Source organism: Acanthochromis polyacanthus, chromosome 8, assembly GCF_021347895.1.
Source record: "Acanthochromis polyacanthus isolate Apoly-LR-REF ecotype Palm Island chromosome 8, KAUST_Apoly_ChrSc, whole genome shotgun sequence".
Classification (NCBI taxonomy): domain Eukaryota; kingdom Metazoa; phylum Chordata; class Actinopteri; family Pomacentridae; genus Acanthochromis; species Acanthochromis polyacanthus.
This window is the reverse complement of record NC_067120.1, coordinates 13,587,856-13,614,854: the sequence shown is the minus strand read 5'-3', so window position 1 is coordinate 13,614,854 and position 26,999 is coordinate 13,587,856. Positions and strand designations below refer to the sequence as shown.

At 39.8% G+C, this 26,999-nt stretch overlaps 2 protein-coding genes and 1 pseudogene across 4 annotated transcripts; 2 read left to right on the top strand and 1 right to left on the bottom strand.

Annotated features, from left to right (window-relative positions):
- Window positions 1–11,831, top strand: clpxb (caseinolytic mitochondrial matrix peptidase chaperone subunit Xb). 3 transcript variants are annotated; one of them, XM_022192894.2, is made up of 15 exons: window positions 1–371; window positions 868–944; window positions 2,317–2,477; window positions 2,586–2,700; window positions 4,168–4,322; window positions 4,450–4,609; window positions 5,717–5,758; window positions 6,444–6,620; window positions 6,765–6,929; window positions 7,940–8,028; window positions 8,392–8,556; window positions 8,668–8,967; window positions 10,004–10,096; window positions 10,196–10,302; window positions 10,411–11,831. In XM_022192894.2, the coding sequence occupies exons 2-15, from the start codon at window positions 890–892 to the stop codon at window positions 10,499–10,501; spliced, it is 1,875 nt and encodes a 624-aa protein (XP_022048586.1). In that variant the 5' UTR covers window positions 1–371; window positions 868–889; the 3' UTR covers window positions 10,502–11,831. The 3 variants fall into 3 exon arrangements, with proteins under 3 accessions (XP_022048586.1, XP_022048587.1, XP_051807486.1); XM_051951526.1 differs by lacking the exon at window positions 1–371 and adding an exon at window positions 542–560; XM_022192895.2 differs by lacking the exon at window positions 5,717–5,758.
- A 3,903-nt stretch (window positions 11,832–15,734) lies between these two features.
- Window positions 15,735–20,041, top strand: LOC110950347 (ubiquitin-associated protein 1-like). Its single transcript, XM_022192893.2, has 6 exons — window positions 15,735–15,836; window positions 15,918–16,068; window positions 17,301–17,939; window positions 18,181–18,351; window positions 19,519–19,620; window positions 19,704–20,041. The coding sequence occupies exons 2-6, from the start codon at window positions 15,946–15,948 to the stop codon at window positions 19,836–19,838; spliced, it is 1,170 nt and encodes a 389-aa protein (XP_022048585.2). The 5' UTR covers window positions 15,735–15,836; window positions 15,918–15,945; the 3' UTR covers window positions 19,839–20,041.
- Window positions 19,980–26,245, bottom strand: LOC110950346 (protein regulator of cytokinesis 1-like; annotated as a pseudogene).
- Between the last annotated feature and the right edge of the window lie 754 nt (window positions 26,246–26,999).

The following is a 26,999-nucleotide window of genomic DNA, read 5'->3' as shown; positions in this document are numbered from 1 at the left end:
TGTAAATGTCTGGATGGGAGTGGACTGCATGAACATGAATGCAGCCTCCATGTTACTTACACCGTTTACATCGATCCAGTCAGATGTGCTAGCTACTGTACTGACAGGCAGGGCTAGCCTGCTAGCCGAGTATCTGACCTAACCTACTTCGCAGCAGCGTTACATCACTTTGGGTCGTGTCCCACCTGGGAAATAACGGCCTAAAGGAAGCGACTCTCCCGAATCCATGCAATAGGCACAGTGACATTAGCGTGACATTAGCATGACACACTAACCTGTCACACTGAAACAAGAAGGCGACAGCTGTAGTGACTTAGCAAATTCGCTTTTCCTAGCGGGCTGTCAAGACGCGACTGGTTTCATCGTTCACTGTGAGTAAAATTAGCTAGTCACACGTTGTTTTCTTTTTATTTGCTGCTGTACACCTAAGAGTTAAGCTAGCCGTGTTTATTGCCAGCCTACTTAATTAGCAGGAGGAAGCCGCTGTTCTCTACCGCTGTGCAGCTTTGGCTGTGTGTCCAACCAGAGCTGTTTGTCATTCCCTCTGGTAGAGACGCTAGGTGGGTCTGGCCTGGTCCTAGCTTAAGTAGCTAACAGTCACCCATTTATCAGTGCTGACTGGCTACGTTGTTTATTTTTTCACACAGTTCTAAGGCTAGCTGGATGTACTTGGTCAGCCACGATAGCTCAACATTTATTGTTGTTTAAACCATTTCCTCAGTGGTGAGCAGACGACCACTTAATGGCCTGCTAATGCTAACAGTGACGTTGAAGTTATGTGTTTCACGTAACTGGCCTCTCCGTCTTAGCCGCCAGCTAACTTAGCTAGCCGCCTCCCCTTGGTGCTAACTTTATGTTCGTTTTCAGGATTTAGAAACAGAAGGAAGAGATGTCCTGTCCGTGCACCTCGGCTGCCAGGTTGCTCCTTAACACTGCCCACAGAGGTAAGAAATAGAAAGTACACTCGAGCTGAGCATGACATTGTGCTGTTTGCTTAAGGCTGTAAAGTAGGTCTCCGGCTAACCTACATAGATCACTGTTTGTTATGACAGTTATGTAGCTAATGTCAACAGCAGGTGGGAAAGTAAAAGAGTTTGGTAACTATAGTTAGAGCAGCCTTGTTACATAACACAGCCTCTCATGCTGTGGCACAGCTGTGACTTTTTGAAGAGTTTATAGACTAATATAGTAAAACACAAACTGGACTTTTGTAGCTATAGCTAAGCTAACCTGTTACATCAACCACTCTCGCTGAGACCTTCACACAACTGACATGAAGTGCAGGGTTGAAAAAACATGCGGTAGCTGGAGCACATGTACACTACAATGGACATAATGTCCCAGAGAATGGCATGTTGCTCTGATCACATACAACTAACAGAAACACAATCTTAAGCCGTTATGTTGAGTTTTTGAGTCATCTGATGTGTTGTCAGCTAATGAAGATCTCTCTTCTTGTGTTTAAACTAATTGCTATTTTCATTATATAATTTGCCGATTGTTTACTTAATTCACCACGTAATTAAACAGTCTTTTAAATATAATGAACTGGTAAAAATTACCATAAGGATATGTCTGTGAAGGTTCTCAGTTGTCCAGGTCATCTTAAGGTGAAGGGTTTAGTTCAGGCAACTGGACTTATTCTTGTGATCTTGAAGACGTTTCGCCTCTCATCCGAGCGGCTTCTTCAGTTCTAAAAACTAGTTTGGAGAGTCCCAGGTATTTAACCAGGTATTTAACCTTGACCTCTAGTGGTTAAATACCTGGGACTCTCCAAAATAGTTTTTAGAACTGAAGAAGCCGCTCGGATGAGAGGCGAAACGTCTTCAAAATCACAAGAATAAGTCCAGTTGCCTGAAGTAAACCCTTGACAATAAGGATAGTTTAACTGTGAGTGAGGCATCTTTAAATACTCAAATGTCTAATGTAAATCAACCCAAAATAAACAGGTTGCTGTCTTGTGTTTTTTCCAGCTTCACAGACCATCACATATGAAAACCTTAAGCCCGTTTGGTGTTTGTCCTTCAGAAATTAGCAAAACAATTAATTGTGAATTGTTGAAGTGTCAAATTTTCCTGGAGATTGTGTAATAGATTAATTAGTGACTCATGTCAGCACTGATAACACGACAAATAGGGTCAGTTCTGAAAATTTTGCAAAATGTTGCTATATGCTTGTTACTTAATTATTATTCAGAATAGTATGTACAGTGTGGATTAAACAAAATAACCGAATATCACATTTGTTAAAATTAATCTGAGCCATCTGGTCACAAAGAAAAAAAAAAACCCTAAAAGGTTGTTTTTCTTGTTTCAGGACTGTCATGCTCTCGGATTCAGTTGTTTTCGCTGAGTCGTCACGGGTCTCGGGAAACTCATTTGCCTCCCCGGGTACGGGTGAGGTCATTTTCAGAGACCGCTGTCTGTTACGCCTCTAAAGATGGGACAACAAAGGACAGTGGAAGTGATGGTGGAAAGGTAATCTTTTGGAAAATGGATCTTCAACTATCTTCCACATCACCTTGTAGATGGAATAGATGGTCTTACTTTAATTTCAAATGTGCTAATGCAGTCTTCTTTAAACAGAAAAGCATCAGTGAGGGGAAGAGACTGTCTGGTTCTGGAGGATCAGGCAAGGGTGGGAGCCAGCTCCGCTGCCCGAAATGTGGAGACCCCTGTACACATGTAGAGACCTTTGTTTGTGAGTAAACGTTGAACTCTTCAGCAAACTGTTTAACTATGCAAATGATCTGAAACAGTTTGGCTTCAAGGTTTCTGTAAAAACTAAAAAAATCAAGAGGAGTCAGTTTTGAAGGTACATGTCGTTAAGATAATATTGTAAACACAGAGATGTTTTCTTGAAGTTGCACACAAGTTTCCCTGGAGCCATCAGAAGTAGTGATCAGCCTAGGCTTTTGGTGGCAATTATTGGTTGTGTGTCAAACATTAAAAAAAGGAAAAGAACATAGAGATGACATGTTATGAAAGCTGTTCTGTCTCCATGGTAGAACGCAGTGTCATGAATGAATTACTGGCATCGCCATTGAAACAAGAAAGTTGTCTGTTTTTGTTGGATGCCATGGATGAAAAGGAGAAAAATGAGAAGAAGGGTGGTGCACTGTTTTGAGTGGCGAAACACTCCAACTTCCACATTTTTCTGCGTTACAAACCTTGGTGGTGGACTGAAATAACTATAAGCAGTACTGCAAACACAGCACACAAATAGTGCACCACAAACAAGCACCCTCACTGTTTTCCTGCTGCGATTTGTCACAATACAAAGATGCAAGTAAATCATGAGATGCTGGTTTCTTTTTTGTCCAATGATTTTTTTTTTGCTTTGTGTTGCAACATTGAGAGTATGATGTTAGAAGTTTTTGTTTGGATTGATATTTGATGTATGAAAACTCTCCAATGAGGGAAATTTTCACAGTCTCCAATTTCCATGTTGTAATGTCAATGTTGACTGTCATAATGAGTAAAAAGCCACAAGTGCACACCCCACTGGCATGACTCCACTGCCCACCTTTTTAGTTTTAACTTTCATGATGACAACGTGCCGTTTGAACAGTTGGAATGAACTTTCCATGTTACAAATTGGTTTGTCATGTACCTTTGTGCTGTTAAGTCATTTTAGTCATGTTCTCTTGTACACCACAGAAACAAGGTGGGATATTGTTTCAATACATTTATTTAAAAAGAAAGATGTTTACACAGCTTACTGTCAGTTGAACATTAATCAATACTGAGACTGCGATTCATTGTAGCTATCTACTGACTCAGACTCTCTGTTTTTATTCTGTTTATGCACACAGAACATTTTCTGATTCATCTTACAAAGAAGCAACAATCTGTCATTATCTCATAGTAATGAAGTAATAATCCCGTTTGGTTGTAAGTCATTTATATCATCGTCAATTGTCATGTTGTACAAATACGTTTAAAAATAATTCATTATGGAATTGTTCTCAAAATATCAGTGTAATGTTAAAGTATAAAAACTGTTATACATCTTAATGCTTCAAAATCTTTTTGAGCAGCATGTTCAAATTACACAAACTTAAATCATTTATATTAGTCAGTTTAATCTGCAGCTTTAACAAGTTGTTGTCTGTAAAAGTTTCTTTCCACAAGGTTTTGAAATTTTCACTTCTGTGTTCTTTTGTAGCATCAACACGATTTGTCAAATGTGAGAAATGTCATCACTTTTTCGTGGTCTTGTCAGAGACGGACTCTAAGAAAGGGCTAAACAAAGAGCCAGAATCTGCTGCGGAGGCAGTGAAACTGGCATTTGCACAGAAACCTCCACCTCCCCCCAAGAAGGTAAGAAATGAAGCCAACAGGGAATAAATTTGCTATTAGATTACTGCCATTGTAGCTTTGCACATTCTTGTCATTTTGTTATGCTTTTATACTGTTGTAAAGAACACGATGGCTCCTTGTATTTCAGATATACGCCTATCTCGACAAGTACGTTGTTGGCCAGTCTTATGCAAAAAAGGTGTTGGCAGTTGCTGTATATAATCACTACAAGCGCATCTACAACAACATCCCTGCTGGGAGTCGACAACAGGTGGAGGTCGAAAAACAGCCGTCTTTAACACCTCGTGGTCAGTATTCCTGTTTTCTGTTGACATTGCTTCACTCGGCATCTGAACCAATTCAAACATCTTAGCTCTTTAAAATTCATATAAACATATTGTGTGTATATTGCACAAGTAAAACCAGACTAAGAGTTGGACAGCACTATAGTGCAAATCAAAGTCCATGTTCTATATCACCTGTGTTTAGACAAAACTCAGACATTTGAGGTAAACCTAATTCCGGGCGGCTCTTTTGTCTTCAGGACAGCGAGTGAGTGGGATTGACAGGCAACGTTGTTTGTAATATAAAAAAAAAAATCAGTACCAGTGTTTCTTTGTTATTTTTTTTATATAATTTCATCACCAATTTTAAAGATACAAGGATGAGCTGTGTCAAAAATCACTCTCGTGTACTATGCAATGTACCATATCTACAGTCTTTTAATTTACCGTTCTGATCCTGAGTGTGTGTTTTCACTACGTAGTGTCCTCAAAAAAATCTACCATGGCTTTTACCAAGGAGGACATGCACACTAATTTCCCTAAACTATCCCACAATCCAGTGCAATTTAGAGATGTCACGTCATTGCACGACATGACAGCAGTGAGTCATTCTGCACACTGATGGTGATGAGTGTCCGAAGGCACATTTTCCTGCTCATTATTGAGTTTCCATTATATAGAGAGGATGAATTAGTCAGCACTTTGTTAATTTGGACACAGCGACGGCATATCTAAAAATAGCAGTTCTAAATGAGCTGCTGATAAAGTGAACATAAAGTGATTAAAACATTTAATTCCGACAGGCAGTAATGAAATGTTTTAATGCAAATTCTAAACCGAAGTCGGTCACATTTAAGCCATGCAATTTAGGGCACCGTATCTATTATTTACAGATTAGGAACTTGACTGTATGAAGAGTTACCTGTATACCGTCTGCACAAATAACTGTTAAAAAGCTGCAGCTGTGGCTCTAAATCATAGCTTTGCCTTCTAATCTGTATTATTTGGCATTTGTTCAATAATTATCACACACAATTGCACAGACTTTGCTTCAGGGACTGTACTAATATTGTGATAATGGTAATGGTTAATGCTAATATTGATTTAAGTACTTTCATCCTCTCCTTGTAGAGCTAGAGATGAGAAGACGAGAGGATGAATACAGATTCACAAGTAAGTGACGGGTCCTCATTCCTGTTATCTTTTATCAGTGGTGACCTTAAAAGTCACAACACTTAATCTGCACTTTTCTGCTTGTTTATCTTCCAGTTGCGCAAATGCCAAAATGTACAGGCCGCTGTGAGTCCTCAGGCAGAGCTTTGATCTGCCTTTTTTCAGTGAGATATTTCAATGACGGATTTATAGCCGTGCCCGGTCCAAAGAATTAGATTATAAATGATTAATGATTTAAAGCCCTCGTGGACTTTTAAACCACACCTGACAACAGAGTGCATTTTCGGGTTTGGATCTGTGACTGAAACTGTGTGTGCTTCCACCTGTTAACCACTTGTACAAATAGGTTACAGAAATTGACACAGTAAAATGAATCTTGTAAATGTTTGACTGACCAGACACACAGATAACATAACCCTGTGACCAACATTCAGATTTTTGCTATTTTCAGTCCGGCCGTCATCACTTAGTAACTCCACCCTGGCATCAAGCAGGGCACGCGTATTTTTAGCCTGTACATGGAAACTGGTACCATGCTCAAATTGTCACATGCACCATCAATGAATTGCCTGTTAATACAACAGTGACACAAATGGTTCAGTCACTTCTTCAGAGTTATTTGTTAAAGATGCAGTTTGGACTTTTCAGCCACAGAGCTAATCCTGTGACTGGCGTGTTGTTGCAGAGCTGCTGCAAATCGCAGGGATCAGTCCTCATGGAAATGCTCTCGGAGCGTCGATGCAGCAGCAGGCGAGCCAGCAGGCACCTCAGGAGAGGAGGGGAGGGGAGGTGCTGGACTCCACACACACTGACATTAAACTGGAGAAGAGCAACATCATACTTCTAGGTCCAACTGGGTCAGGTTAGTCTTGTGTCAACATCCTCTATTATTGTAATGTTGCACAGTGACACGGACATCTATGCAGTTTGTTTGCGGTATAAATGTGTCTTACTAAAGGTAATTTCATGATTATTCACACTTTTTTTTTTTTTTTTTTTTTAACAGGAAAAACATTGTTGGCGCAGACGCTGGCACGTTGTCTGGATGTTCCATTTGCAATTTGTGATTGCACCACGCTAACTCAAGCTGGTTACGTGGGAGAAGATATCGAGTCGGTTATTGCCAAACTTCTGCAGGATGCCAACTACTCGGTGGAGAAAGCACAGCAAGGTGGGCAGAGCGTCTATATTTAGCAGCAGTGTAGTTTCCAATGTCAGTCGTACCATATGTTTATTAAGTAAGAAGCTGGCTGCTGTAAACATTCGATAAGAACAGGAACTCTAACAAGCACCAGTGTGTAACACAAAATGTTCGCTCTCTTTGCTCCATTTACATTTTTCTTTACATCCGATCAGTGGACAGTTTTTTTGTTGCTGTTCTCATTTTATAGTAAGTCTGAAATCATCTCACCAACAGTACAAAGGTTAAAATACTGATGTAATGTGAACAAGCCAGAGTTTAGTCACAATAGAGCACTGTGAGGCACAGCAGTGCTTTGGGCCGAATGTCAGCGTGTTTGTTTATACATTCACAATGAATATTGATGTTTATCACATGATGTTTACCTTAATTTTTTTCTTGTTAGCATTTCCTAATAAGCTCTGAACACAAAGTACAGCTAGAAGTTGATGGGAATATCTTTAGTTTGTAGGTCTTTGTTTGTAAACTTAAATTTTGAGCAAAAAAAACAATATTTTGACCTCATGATTGCGCTAGGTGAGAGTGAGCAATGAGATGTAACCAGGTCATTACTGTGGCCAAAATTCAATACTAATTCAGTTTAAACTAAATATAAAGGAACCATGCTATTCTGTGTGGAAAACCCCACAGTGAGACTTGATCCGTGTAAACAATAAATATTGTTTAGTTTCACACAAATTCCTATACTACTCGCTACAACTTGTTTAAATGTACACACTGGCATCACATTTCCATGTTCCACTCCTTACTTGGGTAAACAGGAGGAGAAAGGAAATATTTGGCAATAGGCTTTAAAAACGAGGTCAAACATGTTAACTTAAGTAAACTGGATGTTCTTGTAGTTTGTTTTGCATGTTTGCCAGTTTTCAACATGAATACTGTTGTGTATTGTGTAGACTACGTTTATGCACAGGCGGGTACTGTCTCGAGTATTGGTAAGACGTTAAGCTTACACCATTGTCCTTCTGCTTTGTGTGCAGGTATTGTCTTCCTGGATGAGGTCGATAAGATTGGCAGCGTGCCTGGAATCCATCAGCTGAGAGATGTGGGTGGGGAGGGAGTTCAGCAGGTCAGTATTCAGCCTGAGCTGAACTAAATATAACCTTCAAATAGTGACTTGCTTTAAGGCTGCAACAAATTATTTTTTGTTATTAGTTAATGTAAGGATTATTTTTATTTTTTTAACCACATCCTCAGGTGATCTTTTGAGTAATCTTCTTTTGTTTGACTAACATTCCAAAATCCATATTTGTTCAGTTTTCTATCATGTATGACAGAAAGTTTATATTCTCAGATGAGAAGCTAGAACCGTCAGATGTTTTGGAATTTTTGATTTTGTTATTATATATAATTGACTGACTGACTGCAGCTTTAATTTGTTTACTGATATGAAGCTCATTAAAAGATTTTTTTTCATTTTCCTCTTGGTCAGGGTTTGCTTAAACTCTTGGAGGGCACAATTGTCAATGTTCCCGAGAAAAACTCCAGGAAACTGAGAGGGGAAACGGTGCAGGTCGACACGACAAACATCCTGTTTGTTGCATCCGGTGCCTTCAACGGACTCGACAGAATCATTAGCAGAAGAAAGAATGAAAAGGTGAAATTATCACAGCTCATATATACTGTGTATCAGCAGACATTCAGCCAACACCCCTGTTTATTGTCATTCCCATGTCCAACCTGATCCTCGTGTTTCATGTTTCTTCAGTATTTGGGCTTTGGAACCCCCTCTAACCTGGGTAAAGGGCGCCGTGCAGCCGCTGCAGCAGACTTGGCCAATACCAGTGGTGAGACTGACACAGTTGCAGAGATCGAGGAGAAGGACCGGCTGCTGAAGCATGTGGAGGCCAGAGACCTGATTGAGTTTGGCATGATCCCAGAGTTCGTTGGCCGTCTTCCTGTTGTTGTTCCTCTGCACAGCCTGGATGAAGAAACGCTAGTCCGGATTTTGACTGAACCCCGCAATGCTGTGGTGCCTCAGTACCAGGCTCTGTTCAGCATGGACAAAGTAAGGGCTCTTGGTTGTTCCAGTACAGTGTTTGGTCATGTTGAGACAGAAAACGGCACAATGGGAAAGCATGCGGCCTGCTGTGCAGAGAGCTGTGACAAAAAACACAACAGAGAATAAACAGAATGTCCAGCAAAGAATGCAGCGTCACCACCTCAAATACCTGCAGGCACATTCCTGGTAGATTAAGCTGAAAAGCGTGTGCCCTATTTCTGCTCTCTGCCTTATAGATGGAGGACAATGTAAGTCATTGACCCCCTGACAGTTTTCAAGAGATTTAAACTGATGCTTATAGTACTCCAATCAGTCTGTCCTGGATGTTTTGAATACATATTTTTTGTCTCATTGGTCCTTGAAACATGTTCCTACCAACCATAGACTGTATATATAGTGGACGTAGCATCTGGCTCTAGAATTGAAGCCCACCCGGAAGTGTCAAAAACTTGCAATATCACACTGTCCGCTAGGGTTGGCTCCAAAAAGCTTTTGCTCCATAGACCCCAATTCATTTTTGGAAAAAATAAAATTTGATAGACTGATTTTCTACAGCTCAGGAGTTTTTCCCCGTTAGTTTTCATGGTCAAAATGAGAGATCAGGTGACCGATCTTAAAATAAATCAATACTGAATTTTAAATAAATCATTAAAGTTGGCGGAGCCAGGGGGCGTGGCTATACTTGATAGACAGCAACAGAAGCCTCTGCGGCAAAACGTGGGCGGGATAAGAGAGTTCTCAGCCAATCCTGCCCCTAGTTGCTCTCCAGTCCAGTCTGTGTGATGACGCTTTTTACGTCACTGGCTCCAAAAAATCCAAAACGGCGACCAGGAAGTAGCAAAATCCGGGCTTCATTTTCTCGCCGTTGAAACCAACGGGTGACGTCACGGTTAGTTTACGCCTGCTACCAACACAGGCCACTCTGTTTAGATCTAGAGGAAAATAACACATTTCTAAGAAAGTTATCAACATGTACCTGTTTAGAAATATAGAACTGGATTTCTAGGAACTGAAACTAATCTGCAGCATTTTGTTGTTTCAGTGTGAACTCAATGTAACTCAAGATGCCTTGAAGGCCATAGCCAGAATGGCTCTGGAGAGAAAAACTGGAGCCCGTGGGCTCAGATCAATTATGGTATGTGATATTCTTTTTTCCCAAAGGCGGCAAACTTTTTATTCTTCTCCTAATTTTTTGTACTGTTCATGTAAAATGATATCTTTTTGTCAAACACAGGAAAAACTACTTCTTGAGCCGATGTTCGAGGTGCCGCACTCAGACATCATGGCTGTTGAACTGGACAAAGATGTAGTCCAAGGAAAGTCACAACCGAGATACATCAGGTCAGTGTCTTGTGTCACGTCAGAGATCAGATTCCTTAAGTGTATCACACTGAGTCTCCATAGTTGTGTCGTTTGAAACTTGAACTGCGGTTTCCATTTGAATTTCAGAGCTCCGGCCAAGGAGTCGGCAGAAGAGGAGTACGACTCTGGCATTGAGGAGGAGAACTGGCCTCGACAGGCGGACGCTGCTAACAACTGAACCACGTGACTCGTTTCACCTCAAGGCTGTTGTCACAAATCATTAGAGTACTATGAACCTTTTGGATACTGAGCTTGGTACCAACTCTTTTATTATAGCCCCTGATAATAAGCTCTGGACATTGCTGAAGAGGTTTTCATCCTGAACAAGTTGAGAGAGTGTAACAACCTCTGGTCCTGTGCATCAGATATTAATTCTGTAGTGGTGTACTCGCAGGGTGGACCTAATAAAATATTTCAATCTCTGGGGATTGTTAACATTTTATCTATATAAAGATAATGCAATTTTATTCATTAAAGTATTTGTAGCTAGTTTCTTTTTCTCTTGTCGTGGTGATGGGCTGTAATGGCATGGGAAGCAAATGGAAGTTAATGGGATCATACTGTACACTTGAAAAACGGGGGCGAGGTGAAAGTGTAAATGTGATGTTACCATGTCAAGTAATGCCTTACATCATAAGGGCACGGTATTCCATGAGCACATCAATATTTTGATGTTTCTTCTTTACCACCATTGTAATAATGGTGCTCACTATGAAATCGGCTGTAAATGTTTAGCTACGCTGCATAGGTAGCATTTATAAGCAGTTTGTATGACACAACCTCTAATTGGGAGAACATATTGTGAAGTATGACGCACCAGCACACTAAACACAGCAGGTGACAAATAAGGGTGACCTTTTAAACGACCAGAATGGTTATTTTTTTTCCCGTGTTTTGCTTCCTCTTTCAGCCCGCTCTTTAAGAAATGTATATGTGTTTACTTGCAGGCCTCTGTATCACAGGACCTGATCAGAGGGCTGCTTCACAAAGCCGGATTAGCAGGTTAGCTGGGAAACTCCGAAGTGTTAATGAAACATCTTTTCAAGTTCTGTTTTGTAGTGTTCTCCAATGTTCATGACTGAATCATATCGCTAAGCCAGATGTTAAGTTTATCGTGCAGATTGAAATCAACCAGCTTCTTCTCCAAACCTGCTTTGTCAAACAGCCCTCAGAGCAAAACAGATATTCTTATTTTCTCTGTGTGTTCCCCACTGTCAGAAACTCACCTTGCCTTTAGTGATGTTAACCTGTTACTAAATGGTACCTCAATACAAGTCTGTAGTCACGTCTCTACCTAAATGCTCTGACTGAACCACGCTGCTGTACTCTCTAAGATGCTGTCTGTGCTATAAAATTAGATTAAACTAGATTTGTTCTCTTCGCTTTAGTTTTTTTTTTTCAGAGATCTGTTACAAACCTGTAAACCCCTATGAGAAAGTTTGTGACCCTTAAATTTATTGTGATTGTTTAAGATCTATAAATAAAATGTATATCTGTAAAAATTTTAATAGTTCGTAAGCTCTGAATTTGTGTTCAAATCACAGTGTGCGATTTAAATTTATTCAGGGTTACCATGCGTCCTGGAAAACCTAGAAAATGATTGACCAATTTTCCAGTCATGGAAAATAAGGAAAAAGGTCAAATGTCCTGGAAGCAGTTAACTTATCCTGGAAAAATATTTCTCCTCCCCCAGTCAATGCAAACATGTTAAATGTTATGCGCATGCATGTCTGTTGTCACTTTACCTTGGCAACATTAAGGCATACATATATATTATATATAATAGCACTCATAAATATGAATCAGTAGATAGGCCACGCCTCTTTGAGCTGCGTGCTATGGCGAGGCTAAGCTAGTGGGGGCAAAGTGCATTCTGTTGATGTAGACGGCATGAAAACGGAAACAAGTATGCCGTCTCACTGCGCTGCATACAGTTGCACACTACGTTGTACTCACCTTCTCCTGCTCAAACTGCTGACAAATGTTTCTGCTGCTCTAAAGTCTGATCTCCAGAACTTCCTAAAAACTCTCCAAGTCTCTGCTGCAGGTTGCTTTGTAGAACTGTTACAGAAAACCTCACTAAACCACATGGAGGGGGCTCAAGATAGTCGTCCAAATGAAACCGTTCAAAAACCAAACTAGCACAACCCAAACACTAAAGTCTCCTGCAGCCTACCAGAGAACCTCTTTAAACAGAGAATCAGGACAGGAACTCTCACCTTCTGGACAACCAACATTGGTTCACAAACAAGAATACAGAATGTGTCTGACCAAAAACCTAAAGACTCACTACAGCCAAGATAAAGACAACTCAGCTGCACCAAATCCACTAATCACTACGTATATTAGCACCATGTGCTAACTGTGGCTAAAGGACCACATTTACCAAGACAACTATCCAGTACAAAGCCCTAAAACACACCAAGAAACACATTAAAGATGAAATTTCTGCTGGAAGCTGCAAGCCAACGCCTAAAGAACAAACTAAAGCAATGGAGCCAAACCCAGTTCAGTGAAGAGGAGCAGAGGAAATGTTTGACTGCAGACATAAAGCAGGAAGACACTGAGTTGCTCAGGTGTTCCTGATAACACCAAGCAGCCACCTGGACAGCCAATAGGAACACAGCTTACTGGAAGTCAGAGGGCTGGCTTAGTGAAGTAAATTTAGTTTAAAGTTGAAGCAGAAAGTTAACAAAGAAAGTTGAAAATCACCTTCTGATACTTGAAATCGCTGAGTTTTCACACAAAGAACACCTGAGCATGTCAAACTGGTTCCATAGAAGAACCATCATTGTAAAAACGTCATAGTATGGTGTGTTGCTCAATAAACATTACAACCCGGCTGTCTGGGGTCGCCGAGGAGTGACACAAAAACAGGACAAACGCTGGTTTCCAGGGGGTTAGGAGGCTATTTATTTGAAAGAGTAAGTTTACAACAACACAACATGTGAGCAGAAAAATCACAAAGTCTGTCTTTAGTTCAGCTGAAAGTATTAGTTTTTGTTTTTTTTATTGACCAAACTTTTCAGGAAGTAGATGAAGGATAATTAAAGCTCTCATGTAGAAGTCCAACTTCTTCTGGATCCTTGTGGAGAGTTTAATCTTAAAGTTTGTGAAGCTGTTGAGTTTTCAGAGTCACATGGATTGTTTTGACATTTAATAACCAAGTCGTGAAATAAAATTCCAGCTGTGGATTTCTGTCATTTAGTCTGGATGAAACAAATAACAGCAGCATAAATCTCAAACATCATTATGAGGAGTCTAGATTGAGATTTCTCACTTGATAATGATCAAAATATGAAATTTCGGTTGGTTTAAAGGAATATTCCACCTTAAATTTTTGAATTTTGACCTAAAAGATTGGTTTCAGGAAGTATTCCACATACAAGGTCCTCACACATCCACCTTAAAGGAACATTCCACCAAAAATCCCTGGACATGCACCTAAAATGTTGGTTTAACCGAGTATTCCATCCAAAATCCTCAAAGAGACCTGAGGGGCTGGTTAAAAGGGATATTCCACCTAAAACCTCAAATATAGACCTGAAAGAATGGTTTCGAAAAAATCCTTCAATGTAGACTAAAAAAGTTAGTATGGAGGAATATTCCACCTGAAATGTAGAACTGAGAAGTTGGTTTTGGAAGAATATACCATCCTAAACATCCTTAAATGTAGACTAAGAGACAGTTTGGAAGAACATTCCACCTAAAATCCTCCAACGTTCACATGCATCCACAAACCTCTCAGCACTCAAACACCCACAGACAGGCAAGGCCGAGGTTCAGCGGCATCCTCAAACCCACGAGTTGGGGAGCCGTGAACTTGTTGGTCCGGTTTGAAGGCCTACATGTGGTCCAGTAGGAGTCCACATAGTCGGTGTTGGCTTTGGACCGCAGCAACTGGCCGGCATCAGGTGGACCGGCTTGTCCTCATAGGACTCCTCCTGTAGCCTTGAGGGGACCACAGGAACATTCAGTAGCTGTTGGAGTTCTTCCTGTCAGGCTTGTGGTAGAACGGCTCTGAGGTATCTTGTACTTGTCTGGAACAATCTAACAGCCTGAACTGTTAACAGTGGTGTAAAGAAACAAACACACAGACATAGATTAGGACTCAAACTTCCTGGCTCATCTTGGAAGAGGACGTGCATCATTGACAAGGATGTAGCGACTCAGTTTTATTGAGTTTCATTATTTTTATGAAAAGTTACACTTTTACTGTTTCTTTATAGACGACCCACTGTGACCCAATGCACACTTATTGTTCTCCCTACTTGTGTTTGTATCTAAATAGATAACAAATACCTGCTTGTATCCCTGCTTTCATGCTTTTAGCATTGATATGCTCATTATATGTCCATTGTGTGTATGTCTAAGTATTTTAAATTATTTTTGTCATGCTTAATGATTCAGTTCAATGTACCTGTTTCTTGCAAATGGCAATAAACTCTATTCTATCTCCATGTTACAGTATATGTAACAGTCTGTAGCTGTAGAAAGAGATAAATAAATAGAAATTATTATTTGATTACCTTTACAATTAAATCTTTTGATCTATAAACAGATTTCTATATATGTATATTTTTTATCTTTCTCTTTTTTGTTCATATAGCTAAATATATCATTATTTACAGTGTAAATTTTACATTTATATATGTAATAGCATTATTCTATTATACATTTATCAGAATTATTTTTCACAGATAAATTATAGCCACAGACTGCACATCAAATGTCTGAGTAATAAATATGGAAACAATCACTTCCAAAGAATGAGGGGGACGGAACTGTATTAGTGTATGACGTGATAACGTGTCGGCCAAAAATGTCCTGGAAAAGTCCTGGAAAATAATTTCAGGGAAAGAGTGGGAACCCTGTTATTTTGTTACCTGTCAAAGTAGATATCATGAAATGTTTCTTAGACCTTCACAACACATAACAAATGACAAATGAATGTCAGAGATGCTCTCGTGTTGTACAACACTGTCAGGCTGTCACCTTTATGTAATCAGCTAATCTCTGGAAAGTATCGTGCTGTGCTTTGTTTCCCGATACCTCAGCATTTCCCTAATCCCCCATCCAGTGCACATGGAAATAACTGCCTGTAATGTGGCTTTGAATATGGATAAGAAAAAAAAAAGCTGCAGTCAAGAAAAAAAGCTGATAAAATTGAGAAGAAATGTATAGTAAATGATGTTGTGAATGTGTTCATAATAACACATGGAGTATTCACAAACACCTTTAATGTCAGTGCTATTTTTTAATATGCTTTATTTTACAATTACTTTGTCATATGATTGACTGTATCCGTGTTTAAAGCCCCTGTTATTTGTAGTGGACCCGTGCAGGTTGGATTACAGCAGGCGTCTGGGATATTATTGGTAAACAAACCCTGTGATGATGTCAGAGGCTTAGTGATGAAGAGGTTTATCACTCAGTGATGTCTGTGTCATTTACTCCAAACACCTGTCGATGATTCAGAGGTCTGTGGACCTGGAGGAGAATTCCTGACAAAGGTAAGAAATTATAGAAATGAAAAAATTAATGTGGCCTATAGCTAGAAAACCCAGGAGCTCATTTTGACTCTCGTGATGCAGGAGATTTGTTGGCGTGCTGTGGTGACTGATGAACGTTCTGGAGGACGTCCCATTTCAGACCTGTCTGGGTCCACTGGAGGAGGAAGTGCAGCTCCTGACAGCTCCGGACATCACTGAACCAAACTGCCTCCAGATAATGAAGGAAACTGAGGTCACACATTTAAGTGATCTTACACACATTTTCTAAGCTGAATATATTTTTCCATATATTTGTTTTTACCTGCTTCGACTCTATAGCTTATAGAGCTTATGTGCTCTTACTCATGCAGCATCTGTTAAATAAGAGCTGTCTATATAATTTCTTATTTCAATTACGCTTCAGTTTAATTACTTGGAAATCCAGAGTTTAGAATACCGAGCCCTATTTTTCATCCTAGTGTACTTCTGATGACACAGATCCAGTGCAGTAGAAAATGTTCTCATACAACAACATCATGTTAATATGGTGTTCAAGTTGGATATTGTGATGCTGTAATGAGGAGTTGTCATTTTCAATGAATAATCAGAATACCATGTTGTGTTGTTAAAGGAAGGCTGAAATGTGTTTTTGTCATCTTGGTGGTATTACCTTCACAGGCACATTTTTTAATCATTAACCAAAGTAATAGCACAAGTCCTGAATGAAAAAATACTTGACTATGGTCACTGTAACTGTAGTAAAAATATTAAAGTAGTACTGGTTTAGTCAGTCTGACTGATAGTTTATTATATATGACATCATTAGATTATTCATACTGAGGGATCAGTGTGTCAGCAGCATCATACTGTTGTAGCTAAAGATAGATAAATCTGATGGCTTGCCAGTTGGATAATGACAAATCAAAGACAAAAAAATAATTTCTGTTCCTCAAATCTAATTGGGCTTTTTTTCTCTTATCCAAAATCACTATTTAGTGGAGCCGTTATTAATGTAAAGGCATCTGAAATGTGACCCTGACTTTGGTGTTCTTTGTTTTTTGTAACACAGCCGAAGTGAAAAAATTGAAAACCTGGTTTCATCTTTAACAGTTTGTTGTTTTCTAACAGTATTGTGTAAAATCTTTACTCTAAAAGTAACCACAATTATCAGATTTATGTAATGAATTAGAAAGTACAGCATTTCCCTCTGAATGTAGTGAAATATCATCATATAAGTTTGTCTAAATTGTACTTTTTCCAAGTTCTGAAATTGAGAAAATGCACCCTGTACTCTTCCAGTTGAAGAAGCACGTGTAAATGATCAAATAAGTTTCAGGGTGTTGGTATGGTGCATGTAGGCTCACTGACACACTGTCAGGGTTTTCTGAGACTCTTGACAACAGTGCAGCCATTGTTAATGTTATTAGAAACACATGCTGTGAAAAAGTTCTGTTTCCAAAAATGCATCTGTTCTCTGTCCTGCAGTATGGGTTTAACCTAGAGAGGTGGATTTTAACCGGGCAGCAGCCAGTCTGTCAGACTCCTTCCTGCCCCCCTTACTGGATGATGTTCAGCAGCCCTCAGGAGAGTCACAGAGTCGGTCGTAGGAGCAGTGATCCGTGGACCAGCAGCCCACGGCCCCGCAGCCACAGCCTGAACTCTACAGACCCCCGCTGGCTGCACCATCGCACCGTCAAGTTCCTCATATCTGACTCTGATGATGATGATGAAGAAGGCTCCTCCACTGAAGATGCACCCCAACCCCCCAAGAGCAGAGAGCGGCCCCGCAGCACTGCTCCCAAAGACCCGATCTCCAGGGTCAAAGACATGCACCTTGGTCCTGCTACTCACCACTGCAAGCCTGATTCCCCCCAGACGCTCAGAGGCCACAGAGGTTCTCTCCCAGACTGCAGACAGCCTCTACGTGCTCTGGAGCAGCACAGGTCGCAGCAATGCAGCCCCCTCCATCACAGCCAGAAGAACAGCAAGAAGAGGCAGCGCTCACTGAGCTCTGGGGGCAGAAAATATTCCCAAAACACACCACCAGCTGGCCCTTCTCCATCCAGGGTGCAGCAGCAGCGACCCTCCTCTGCAGGGCCTGTGGTCAAAAACCGCAGGAAGAAGGTCAGTTTGAGAAAAACATACACTCATTAACCACTTCACTAGGTACATCTATGAAATAGGATTGAATGCACCCCATTAAAATACATGAGAGGAACACTTACCTAAATGTAATACAGTACAGCAGCTGAATAGTCATAGCAGAACTGTGGATTTCACCAGTGTATAATAACTTATTGCTGAAGACCACTAAAGTAGTTTTCTGTGCATCACAATGTTCATCTGTTTCTTCTTCTATCATCAGGTCCTGACAACCAGTGGCTCTCGTGGAGTTTTCTTTGACTCAGCAGCAGAGCTTCTGTCAGCACTCAGCCAGGAGGAGAGGGAGCTTCTGGAAACCATCACTGAGAAGGGCTACCCATTACGCACGGCTATCCTGGCTCTGCAGAAGACAGGTTATAGGAGCCCAGAGAAAGCAAGTGCTACTTTTGGGATACAATGGCATTTTTAATGTAACCCTAAGACATAAAACACTGTGAAATAAAAACTACTTTTAAGATTAAGAGGTCAGCCAGGTTAAAGAGAAAATACGCCTACTAAAATCACTCTTCACTTATATTATGTGTGGGTTCACAACCCATGACCTCTAAAGCAGTAATATTTGAGCCTAGATAAATCTATATAACAATGAAATTAACTGTGCTTATAATGAACTTTCAAAAAATGTTTACAAAGTGCTTTGACAGACAAAGCAAAAGCAAGGCACCCAGATGGCAACAACAGTTAAAACATAACAGATGCAAAAATTCAATATGTCAATAATAGTCAAGTATTTTTATGTAGCACATACACAGTGGTGGAAAAAGGTTTTTGGACACACCATGCATGTTACATTAAAAATCACTCTTAGGTCTTCAACTACAATTTCTTTTGGTACAATCACAGCCATAATACTAAAACAAATCATAAAAAGCCATTAAAAACTTTAAATTGATTGGTTCCACAAAAATAAGAAATTTTGAGTATTGGGTTGTTTTAGTAGAATTTTGTTTTGTTAGTTTTTCTTGAAAACAATGAGCCAAAAATGATATAATTTGTATTTCTTTGTGTTTGTCTATTGCAGCCACACTTTTTGAAATGCAAAAATGATTTTTACAACAAATATTTCATGATACTTGAGATTGTGCAAAATTTTAAGGGTCCAAAAGCTTTTTCCCCCACTGTACAAGTAAATTTACCTGAGTGCGGTAAGTATTGTGGTTGAAACCTGACATTATCTAAAATACAAATTCACCTGACTAATTTAAAAGTAAGTGTTTAACCTCTATATTATACAGAATACAAATTAGCACGACTAGCTTAAATGTCCAGGAACCTATAATATTATACCCTAAGAAATGACCAAGAATCACAAGAAACATGAAGACAACCATATGAACAGGATAGCTAAAGTAATACACATTGACTAGATTATAAAGTATTAAATCCAAATTAAAGCTTAATAAGCAATGAAAATATGCCAAAAAAAAAAGTACTTACATAGGACTCTTGATGACATACTTACCTACAGATATATATGTATTTTAAGGTAGTGTACTTTATCTAGTCCCAGCATGCCAAGCTCATTCTGATGTCCTGACAGGTCTTAAAGTACCTGGTAGCCAGTGACCGCCTGTGTGAGCTAGGCTATGATGAAGCACAGGTGGAGGAGGCCTTGGAGATGTTTCAGAACTGCGAGAGCAAAGTGAGTCCAGCTTATAAAAAGCATCGCCACAGTCTTCTCTTTTCTTAACTCGTTTGCCAGTAACACTTCAAATCTGATTTCAGGCTGCCGAGTTCCTGCGCCTGTTGACTCAGTTCAATGAGATGGGCTTCCAGCAAAGTGCCATCAAAGAAGTGCTTCTTGTTCATGAAAACCACCGTGAGAGGGCTCTTGAGGAACTCATGACACACATGGCTTAAACAAACCATCTTCTACAGAAAATCATTTTTCACACAGACAGTGAAAAGACTCCATTGATCCTGCCTTCGCATTCTTACTTGGACTCAGTGGACATAAAACGTGTGCAACTGAAAAACAGAGGCAAGAACAGACACTTAGACTTAGTTTTTTTTACTGTTTATTTACAGCTTGATGTAAAAATAAAATAAAAGTGCAGTGACTAAAGCACAAATGTAGATGTCACACCAGATGTAGGAGGGAAGCCATGTTTCATTGGATAAATGCTAATATTCTGAAATAAGCGGTGCTTTAGATAGTGAATGTTTCCCCCTTTGAAAAGCTGTAACCCAAAAAGAAACAATCATTTAAAGATGCACAGAATTACATACAGAGACGAAAACTGCAACAGCAGTTAACCCTGAAGAAAAGAAACTCAAAATGTTCACACAGATTCAAATATTTACACTTTTGGAAGAAGTTTACAATGAGGTTCTCTCCTTGTCCACTGGTGGAATAAACTAGCGCTGAGCTGGATGGCTCGGTGTGGAGCGGCTCCTCTGAACAATCAGTGATGGCTGACAGTGGAGTTCAACAGTCCCGACTTCACATTCGATTTAGAAGCCTTCGAGAGGTCTCTCTGTAAAGAGTCAAAATTAAAAACGGTTTCAGTTTACCTGCATTCACAATTATTGAGTCTGGTATGTTTGGGATTTCTGAAAGATTTACAGTTGAAGATTCAAACTTGCTGTCAGTCATAAAAATTATGCAGATTATCAGTTTCTAAACTTGTTTAATATGTAATAAATAAAGGCTGCTTATATGATATGGTAGACCTAGTTTTTATTAAGTTGTTGTAGTTGTCTAGGTTTTCACTGTATGGTTAAGAAAACACTAGAGATGGCTCAAATCTTTTTAATAAAATTTTGTCATCACGAAATTTATCACATTACAGATAAATGTAGATATAGAAAAATAAACATGTTTTATAGCAACAAAGGCATTAAAAGAGGGACAACCCTTCCTTGAGATTTAAAAAGGCACTTCTATGACTTAAATCCATCCAAAGAAACCGGAAATTTAGTCCTAATATAATCCCTCATACTGACCAGAAAATACATATTGCTTCTTGGTAGTGATGCAATCCTCATCCCGCAGAATTTTAGCCTGTACTTCAAAGGACTTTGTGTAATTAAGGATTAATCAGATGCAAAACCCCCCATTTACCGCAAATTCCGAATAGGAGCCAGCAATAGAGTTAAAGGTGAAGGTGTGATCTTGAGTATCCTGAGACCTTAGAGCGCCACTTGGAGTGTTTTTATTTAGATGGGACATGTTTTCCTTGTTTCGGTCGAGTGCACGGGGTGTCCGTCCGTTTCCAGGCGTTCGCAGGCCAAAACCCTACAGGAAGACCAACAATGACAGTGTGGTTTTAGCCAGCGGTTTCAATCAGTGTGTTTAAGAGTAAAGAACAAAGACGATCATTGAGGTATGAATCTATTTAAAAAAATAAAATACAGAACCAACCAGCCTACGTTTAATGATTTGATCGCTGTCAGAACACAAAGTGAGATGAGTCACAAGGACCACAGTGAGCCTACCTTGCTGGCAGACAGAGGTGGCTTCTGGACGGAGGACTGGCACATGGTTCCACCGAGGCCTGAACTAAGGAAGCTGGTAGGAGTGGAGATAGTCGAGGTGCCGTTGAGCTACATGGACGGAAGAAATAGAAGGGTCAACTCTTTATTAATCCAGCTACAGTCAAATCCCTGTCATTGTACATCATGTAAAAGTATTTACACTCAATAGCTGCGTTTCCACAGTTATCAACCAAACGTTCAGCTCACTATTGAAATGTCACAGAAAATGAAAGCAAATTACACCTTTTTTGTTATCACTGCTTTGGAGTAAATGTTTTCAGAAGCTGGTGGTATTAGCTACATTGCTGTAGTAAACAGTATAAGAAGGTGGAAAGAAAATCAGTCATTTGTCAATTGCGAAAAAAAACCTTAAAAGACAAAAAAAAAAATCTTTGCCCATCTATGAGATAAATTCAGAGGTCTCCAGGAATTGTTTTTAATCAGGCAAGCTGTAATTCTTTCATGTCAGCTAGGATTGGACAGGTTTCACACTGTCTGTAAAAGAAGCAGACACATCTGATCAGTCATGTGAGTTTAATGTTTTCTATGTCAGAACTTTTCGAAAAAGGTTTTTTAATCACCAACCGTGCCCTTTAATTCTCTCAAAAGTCAAAAACCACCTTACGTGACAGTCATTTCCATTGCCTTTCTGCTGCCATACTTTAAATTTAAAGACATGGTACAGAAACTCAGCAATTCTGATGAAAATGTAAGAGCATCTTACCTTTCTTACTTTTCCAGGTGTGGGAGTCCCTGCTAACCGCCTTTTAGATGGCGTTCTCATTACTGTCCCATATAACATATCCTCCTGGGTCTGCTTTGTTTTCTTCATTTGCTGTTTACAAACAAATAGAAGTGTAATATTAGCTTCTTTCAGGGATACATTTTTAATTTAAAGCAGTAACATAACATACCCGCTCGAGCTTCTCCTTCTCCTTTTCACTGTGGTGCTGGTCCCACTGTTGCTGCACATACTCGAGAAATTTCTGTCCATTGACCAGGAACTCTTTGCAATGTTGCTCTTCCCAAGCATCAATTTGGGCCTTCAGATTCTTCTCCAGCTGAAACAAACAGAGCATTCTTTTTACCTTGTTGCCATATTAATAGATTTACACTGACGGTCAGATCACAGTCCAAAATGCACATAAATTACAGACTGAGGTGATGTTTTAGCATCCCCACCTGATGGTTAAAAGCAGTAATGCACTGACAACCTGCCATTTTCACTCTTCACACAGATGGTTTGCCTGACCTCATCACTTTCATTGGCAGCTCGTGTAAAACTCGTGCTTCTACTAGCAGACATTTGCTCACAATATAATCATGTTTACATTTTTACTGGATAAACTGAAGATGTCAGTTTTTCCTTACCTTAGGCAAACTTTTTTGCAGGTCACTTCTCTGCTTCTCTTCTTTCAGAAGGTTCCCACCTCTGTTGTTGAACCTTGAAGGGTCATTAGCCTTTTTCTGAAAAGAAGCGCATATGCGTCACTTTACCAAAAGAAATCTGCTTTAATTCTCCTGTTGTCCTCATTTACAGGAACCAAAAAATATGATTTTCTTGTCTGAAAAAAAATCCCAAAATTCAGCCAAAAAAAATGCCCAAATTTTTTCAAAATTTGCTAAACCCCTCAGGAAGAAAATTTCAATAATTCCTGAAAAAGTTCCCTAAAAATTAAAAAAAAAAAAAAAAATCTCCCCAAATTTAGAAAGAAAGTTCTTGTAAATATTTTTAAAAAATGAGTAAGAATCTTCCCAAAAATCTAAAAATATCTGAAGTTATGACATATAAATCAGTAAAACTTCTAATTTTTATGTGAATGTTCTTAAGAAATATTTTGAACATTTCTTTTTTCCCCACCAAAAATGTTCAAAGATTTCCTAAAAATGTTGAAAATGTAGACATCAGAAGTTTCACTGTGAAAATATGTATTTTTTCCTCCACATTTTTCGAACTTTAAAACAGGTCAATTGTGACCCGAGGGTGAAAAGCATCCACGCCACACTAATGAGAACAATACTCACATCAAGTTCCAGGTACAGGGTCCAGTTGTCTTGCCATTTTGAAACTCCCTCAAAGAGTTCGCTGTGGCTCTCGTAATACTTCTTCAGGGTGCTGACCTCTGCCTCATGCAGGTTGAGAAGCTCTTCAGTGAAATCCTCTGTGGAAAGAAAACATGCATTGAGTCACTTCTTGTGCGAAACTTGTTGTTTAGATTCGGTGTAAGGGCGTCCTCATTCAACAACAGCTATTCACCGTCATGATATGAAACAAAGCTTGCTGCTGTTCCTGGCTGTAGAAGCATTTCTCCCACAAAAGGGCAATCTCCACTCTGATGGCCTCAATGACACTTTTCATGCTCTGCATTTTTAGCACCTCTAGACGCTGGACCTCAGTCTGGAGCTGGAAACACACAGACAGTATTACAAATTCATATGGAGAAGCATGCTTGGGGAAAACAACGCACTACTCCATTATCAGAAATCATTCATCATTATTGTAAAACACCACAGGAGGTCAACTTCTTACTGCCTCAATGTTTTCTTCTTTGACTTGACCATATGCTCTGCGAAGGCATCCCTGTCCTCTTGAGGAATACGAAGCCTATCCCACAACTCTCGGATCTTAGTACGGAGACCAAAACACCGAAGCTCATTCTCTGCCTTGCGCTCTTGTAGCTGGAGGGAGACACAAATAATACACCAAATATATTATATATACACATTATACTGCAGACAAGCAAACATGTTGAGGCAAATATCCTAAACTCACCTGACTGAGAAGCAGTTTCAGAGCTGCGATGTTGTCATCTGACAGACAGAATTCCTCCTCATCCTCACACATCACATCCGTTTCAAAACTGGTCTCTGGTTGTTGCTCCAGATCATCCATGTAAACAACGATCTCCTTTTTGATGCCCACAAATTCCTCATGACGACGCTCCTGAAATGGTGAGACGGGTTACAAACCTAATAATAAATGCAAGGAAACAGTTTAGCGAAGCAGAATGCCAGTTCCACCTTTTCTTTAGTCAGCTCATCAAGGTAGGCACGATAGGCTTCCAGTTGCTTCAGCGATGGAACAGAGTTGTGGTCGATGCTGAAGGGGGTGGTGCACATAATGTCACACAGCTCACGGTCTTTGGTTTTGAGGCTTTTAATCTCTTCCATTCTTTGCTTCTTGTGCTCCCTCATCACCTCTAGTTGTGTGCGGCTGTTCTTCTCCATCTGCAGCACGGTGCAGCCTTCCTCCTCCTGCAAAGAAAGACAAGAAGTTAGCCCCAAAAACACCAACATTTTCTGGACATGGACAAGGAAGCGACCACACATTTCTTAAATAAGAGTGTACCTCAAAGAGGGGCAGCTGAAGTTCAGTGCACAGTTGACTGAGTTCTTCGCGAGCAGACTCTATGCTTTTCATTAGTCGTTTTTGAGATCTTCTTCTTCTGCAATCATGAGGTCCAGCAAACCCTGCAGGGAAGGAAAATGGGAAAAAAGGGGTTGTTAGTTTAGTTCTGAGCAATGACTAACTGCAGCATGTAATATTTTATCCGCCAGGATCCAGCAGCTCGTTCTCTTCTTTCTGTTATCTTTTGCATCGTGTCACTTAAATAAAGCTGCATTTTTTAGGTTGGTCTTTGATAGTCATTGACCAGAGGAGTGTGTCTCCTGGTTACACCATTTGATCAGTCATTTAAAGCCACACCCAACTAGGGCGTGGATCAACGAAAAGCACAAAAACCTTTTGTGGACTATTGCCTATTGAACTTTTCTCTAAGAAAAACAGTCACATTTTTGTACAGTGTAATGTACTTCATTGTTGGACTTACTTTAATGTGCTTGTTAACATCATTGGTTCTCTGCACACGCTGCTCTTCAGGTATCCCTATTTCATCCCAAATATTCTGCAGCCTGACCATTGCCCTGTTCATGTAGGCAACAGACTCGGCTGCATGGACTTCACTGGAGGAAAGCAAGTGGTCAAGTTGGTTAGTACTCTGGGAGTTAAACCTGTATTAGACTAATCAGCAAAGTAGGAGTTTGACATAAAGTAGCAAATAGGGCTGGGTGATTTGAGCGACATCATAGCGATCTCTTTGTTATAAGATTTTCAAAAGTCAAACTTCCGTTCAACATTCACTGTGTAACCGATTTAAACATGTGATGGAGCATTATGATAGACACCATCAAAGGATGTCTGTCATACCAATGACAACAGTTAAAAACTTAAGTCAGACCTCCTGTAGAACAAATATACACTAATTTGTAGCCTTTGAAATTCGCTTATTACATTGCATTTTAATTTGACATGGAATAATTGTTCAGCCCTTTTAGCAAACTCAGTTAGCTGCCAGAAGCTAGCGTTAGACGCTACAATCAAATCATCGACAGAACAAGCTAACCTTAGCTAGCTGTCATCGATAGCTAAAGACTATGAATGCTGCATTAGATGTAACGTCGAATAACTAATGTCACAACTAGCACGTCAGGAACCAAACAAAACACTAACAACTCAGAATTAGTTGTGGCAACAAACACAGACAGCTCCTCGATGGTACATGCGATGTGCGACAGGCTAATCAGGAAGTTTGCTAACAGAAAACACGAATTAAATAAACAAGTTATTTACACCATCTAGTACGAACCTCACTCTCATGTTGCTCAGACAGTTAAAATATATTAAAAACAATCTTCGACGCCCAGGCTGTGTTCCCTGGTACGAAGCTGGCTGGGTTCGTGTCGGTGCAGCTGTAGTTATCCTGCTTTCTGTCCGTTTGTTCACTACGTTTGAAATTTGCACCGAAACAACGTCTGCGCTCTGATTGGCTGATTAAATAGACGTCAGCGGAAGCTTCGTTTTTTTTTCCTGTCAGACTCGGTTCATTGAAGGCGGCGACTGTAGGAGAGAAACAACTACAGCTGAGACAAAGAATGAGTCGTTTCTTCAAAAGAAAAGTAGATCTGAGAACTTTAAATTGTGTCGAGTGTCTGTAGCTACTACAACACCGCCCAGGTAACACACTAGGTTTTCAACTGAATGTGTTTCAATCGATAGTTGTGATAATCTGTCACTGAGTGTTTTTATTAAATGCTTGGACTCAAACGGGGATTATTATTATCAGGGCAAATGGGCAACTCGTCACAAAACCTATAATCATATCAAAATAAAACAATAAAAATAATAATATACAATTCAGAATATTTTAAAAAAGCCCACCTATGATGAACACTGAAGCAGGCCTACACACACATCCCTCCTTTGTTTTTTACAATTCAGGTCAGTTCAGGATGCTTTGTTGCCATGGATGTGTGTCATCCTCTTGCTGTGACTTCACTGTGGTCACTGGATCTGTATTTGGTCAGGATCTGAAACTGCTTTGCATCTCAGACAGTAAAGAGATATCCTGTTAAATTTGTTTTGAGTTTTGCTTTGATTATTCCAGTGTTCCAGATACACATTTTTTTTGTGTAACGTTGTGGCTGGCTGATTGGCTGTTTAAGAGCAGTGCTGGTCTGAGGTTGATCAGTATTAGATGTTATATG

Coding starts and splice junctions, on each gene's coding strand:
- clpxb (XM_022192894.2), top strand. CDS start 890: ATGTCCTGTCCGTGCACCTCGGCTGCCAGGTTGCTCCTTAACACTGCC. Junction 4,323..4,449: donor CTCCACCTCCCCCCAAGAAG/GTAAGAAATGAA, acceptor CTTGTATTTCAG/ATATACGCCTATCTCGACAA. Junction 10,097..10,195: donor GTGGGCTCAGATCAATTATG/GTATGTGATATT, acceptor TGTCAAACACAG/GAAAAACTACTTCTTGAGCC.
- LOC110950347 (XM_022192893.2), top strand. CDS start 15,946: ATGAACGTTCTGGAGGACGTCCCATTTCAGACCTGTCTGGGTCCACTG. Junction 17,940..18,180: donor TCAAAAACCGCAGGAAGAAG/GTCAGTTTGAGA, acceptor TTCTATCATCAG/GTCCTGACAACCAGTGGCTC. Junction 18,352..19,518: donor GTTATAGGAGCCCAGAGAAA/GCAAGTGCTACT, acceptor ATGTCCTGACAG/GTCTTAAAGTACCTGGTAGC.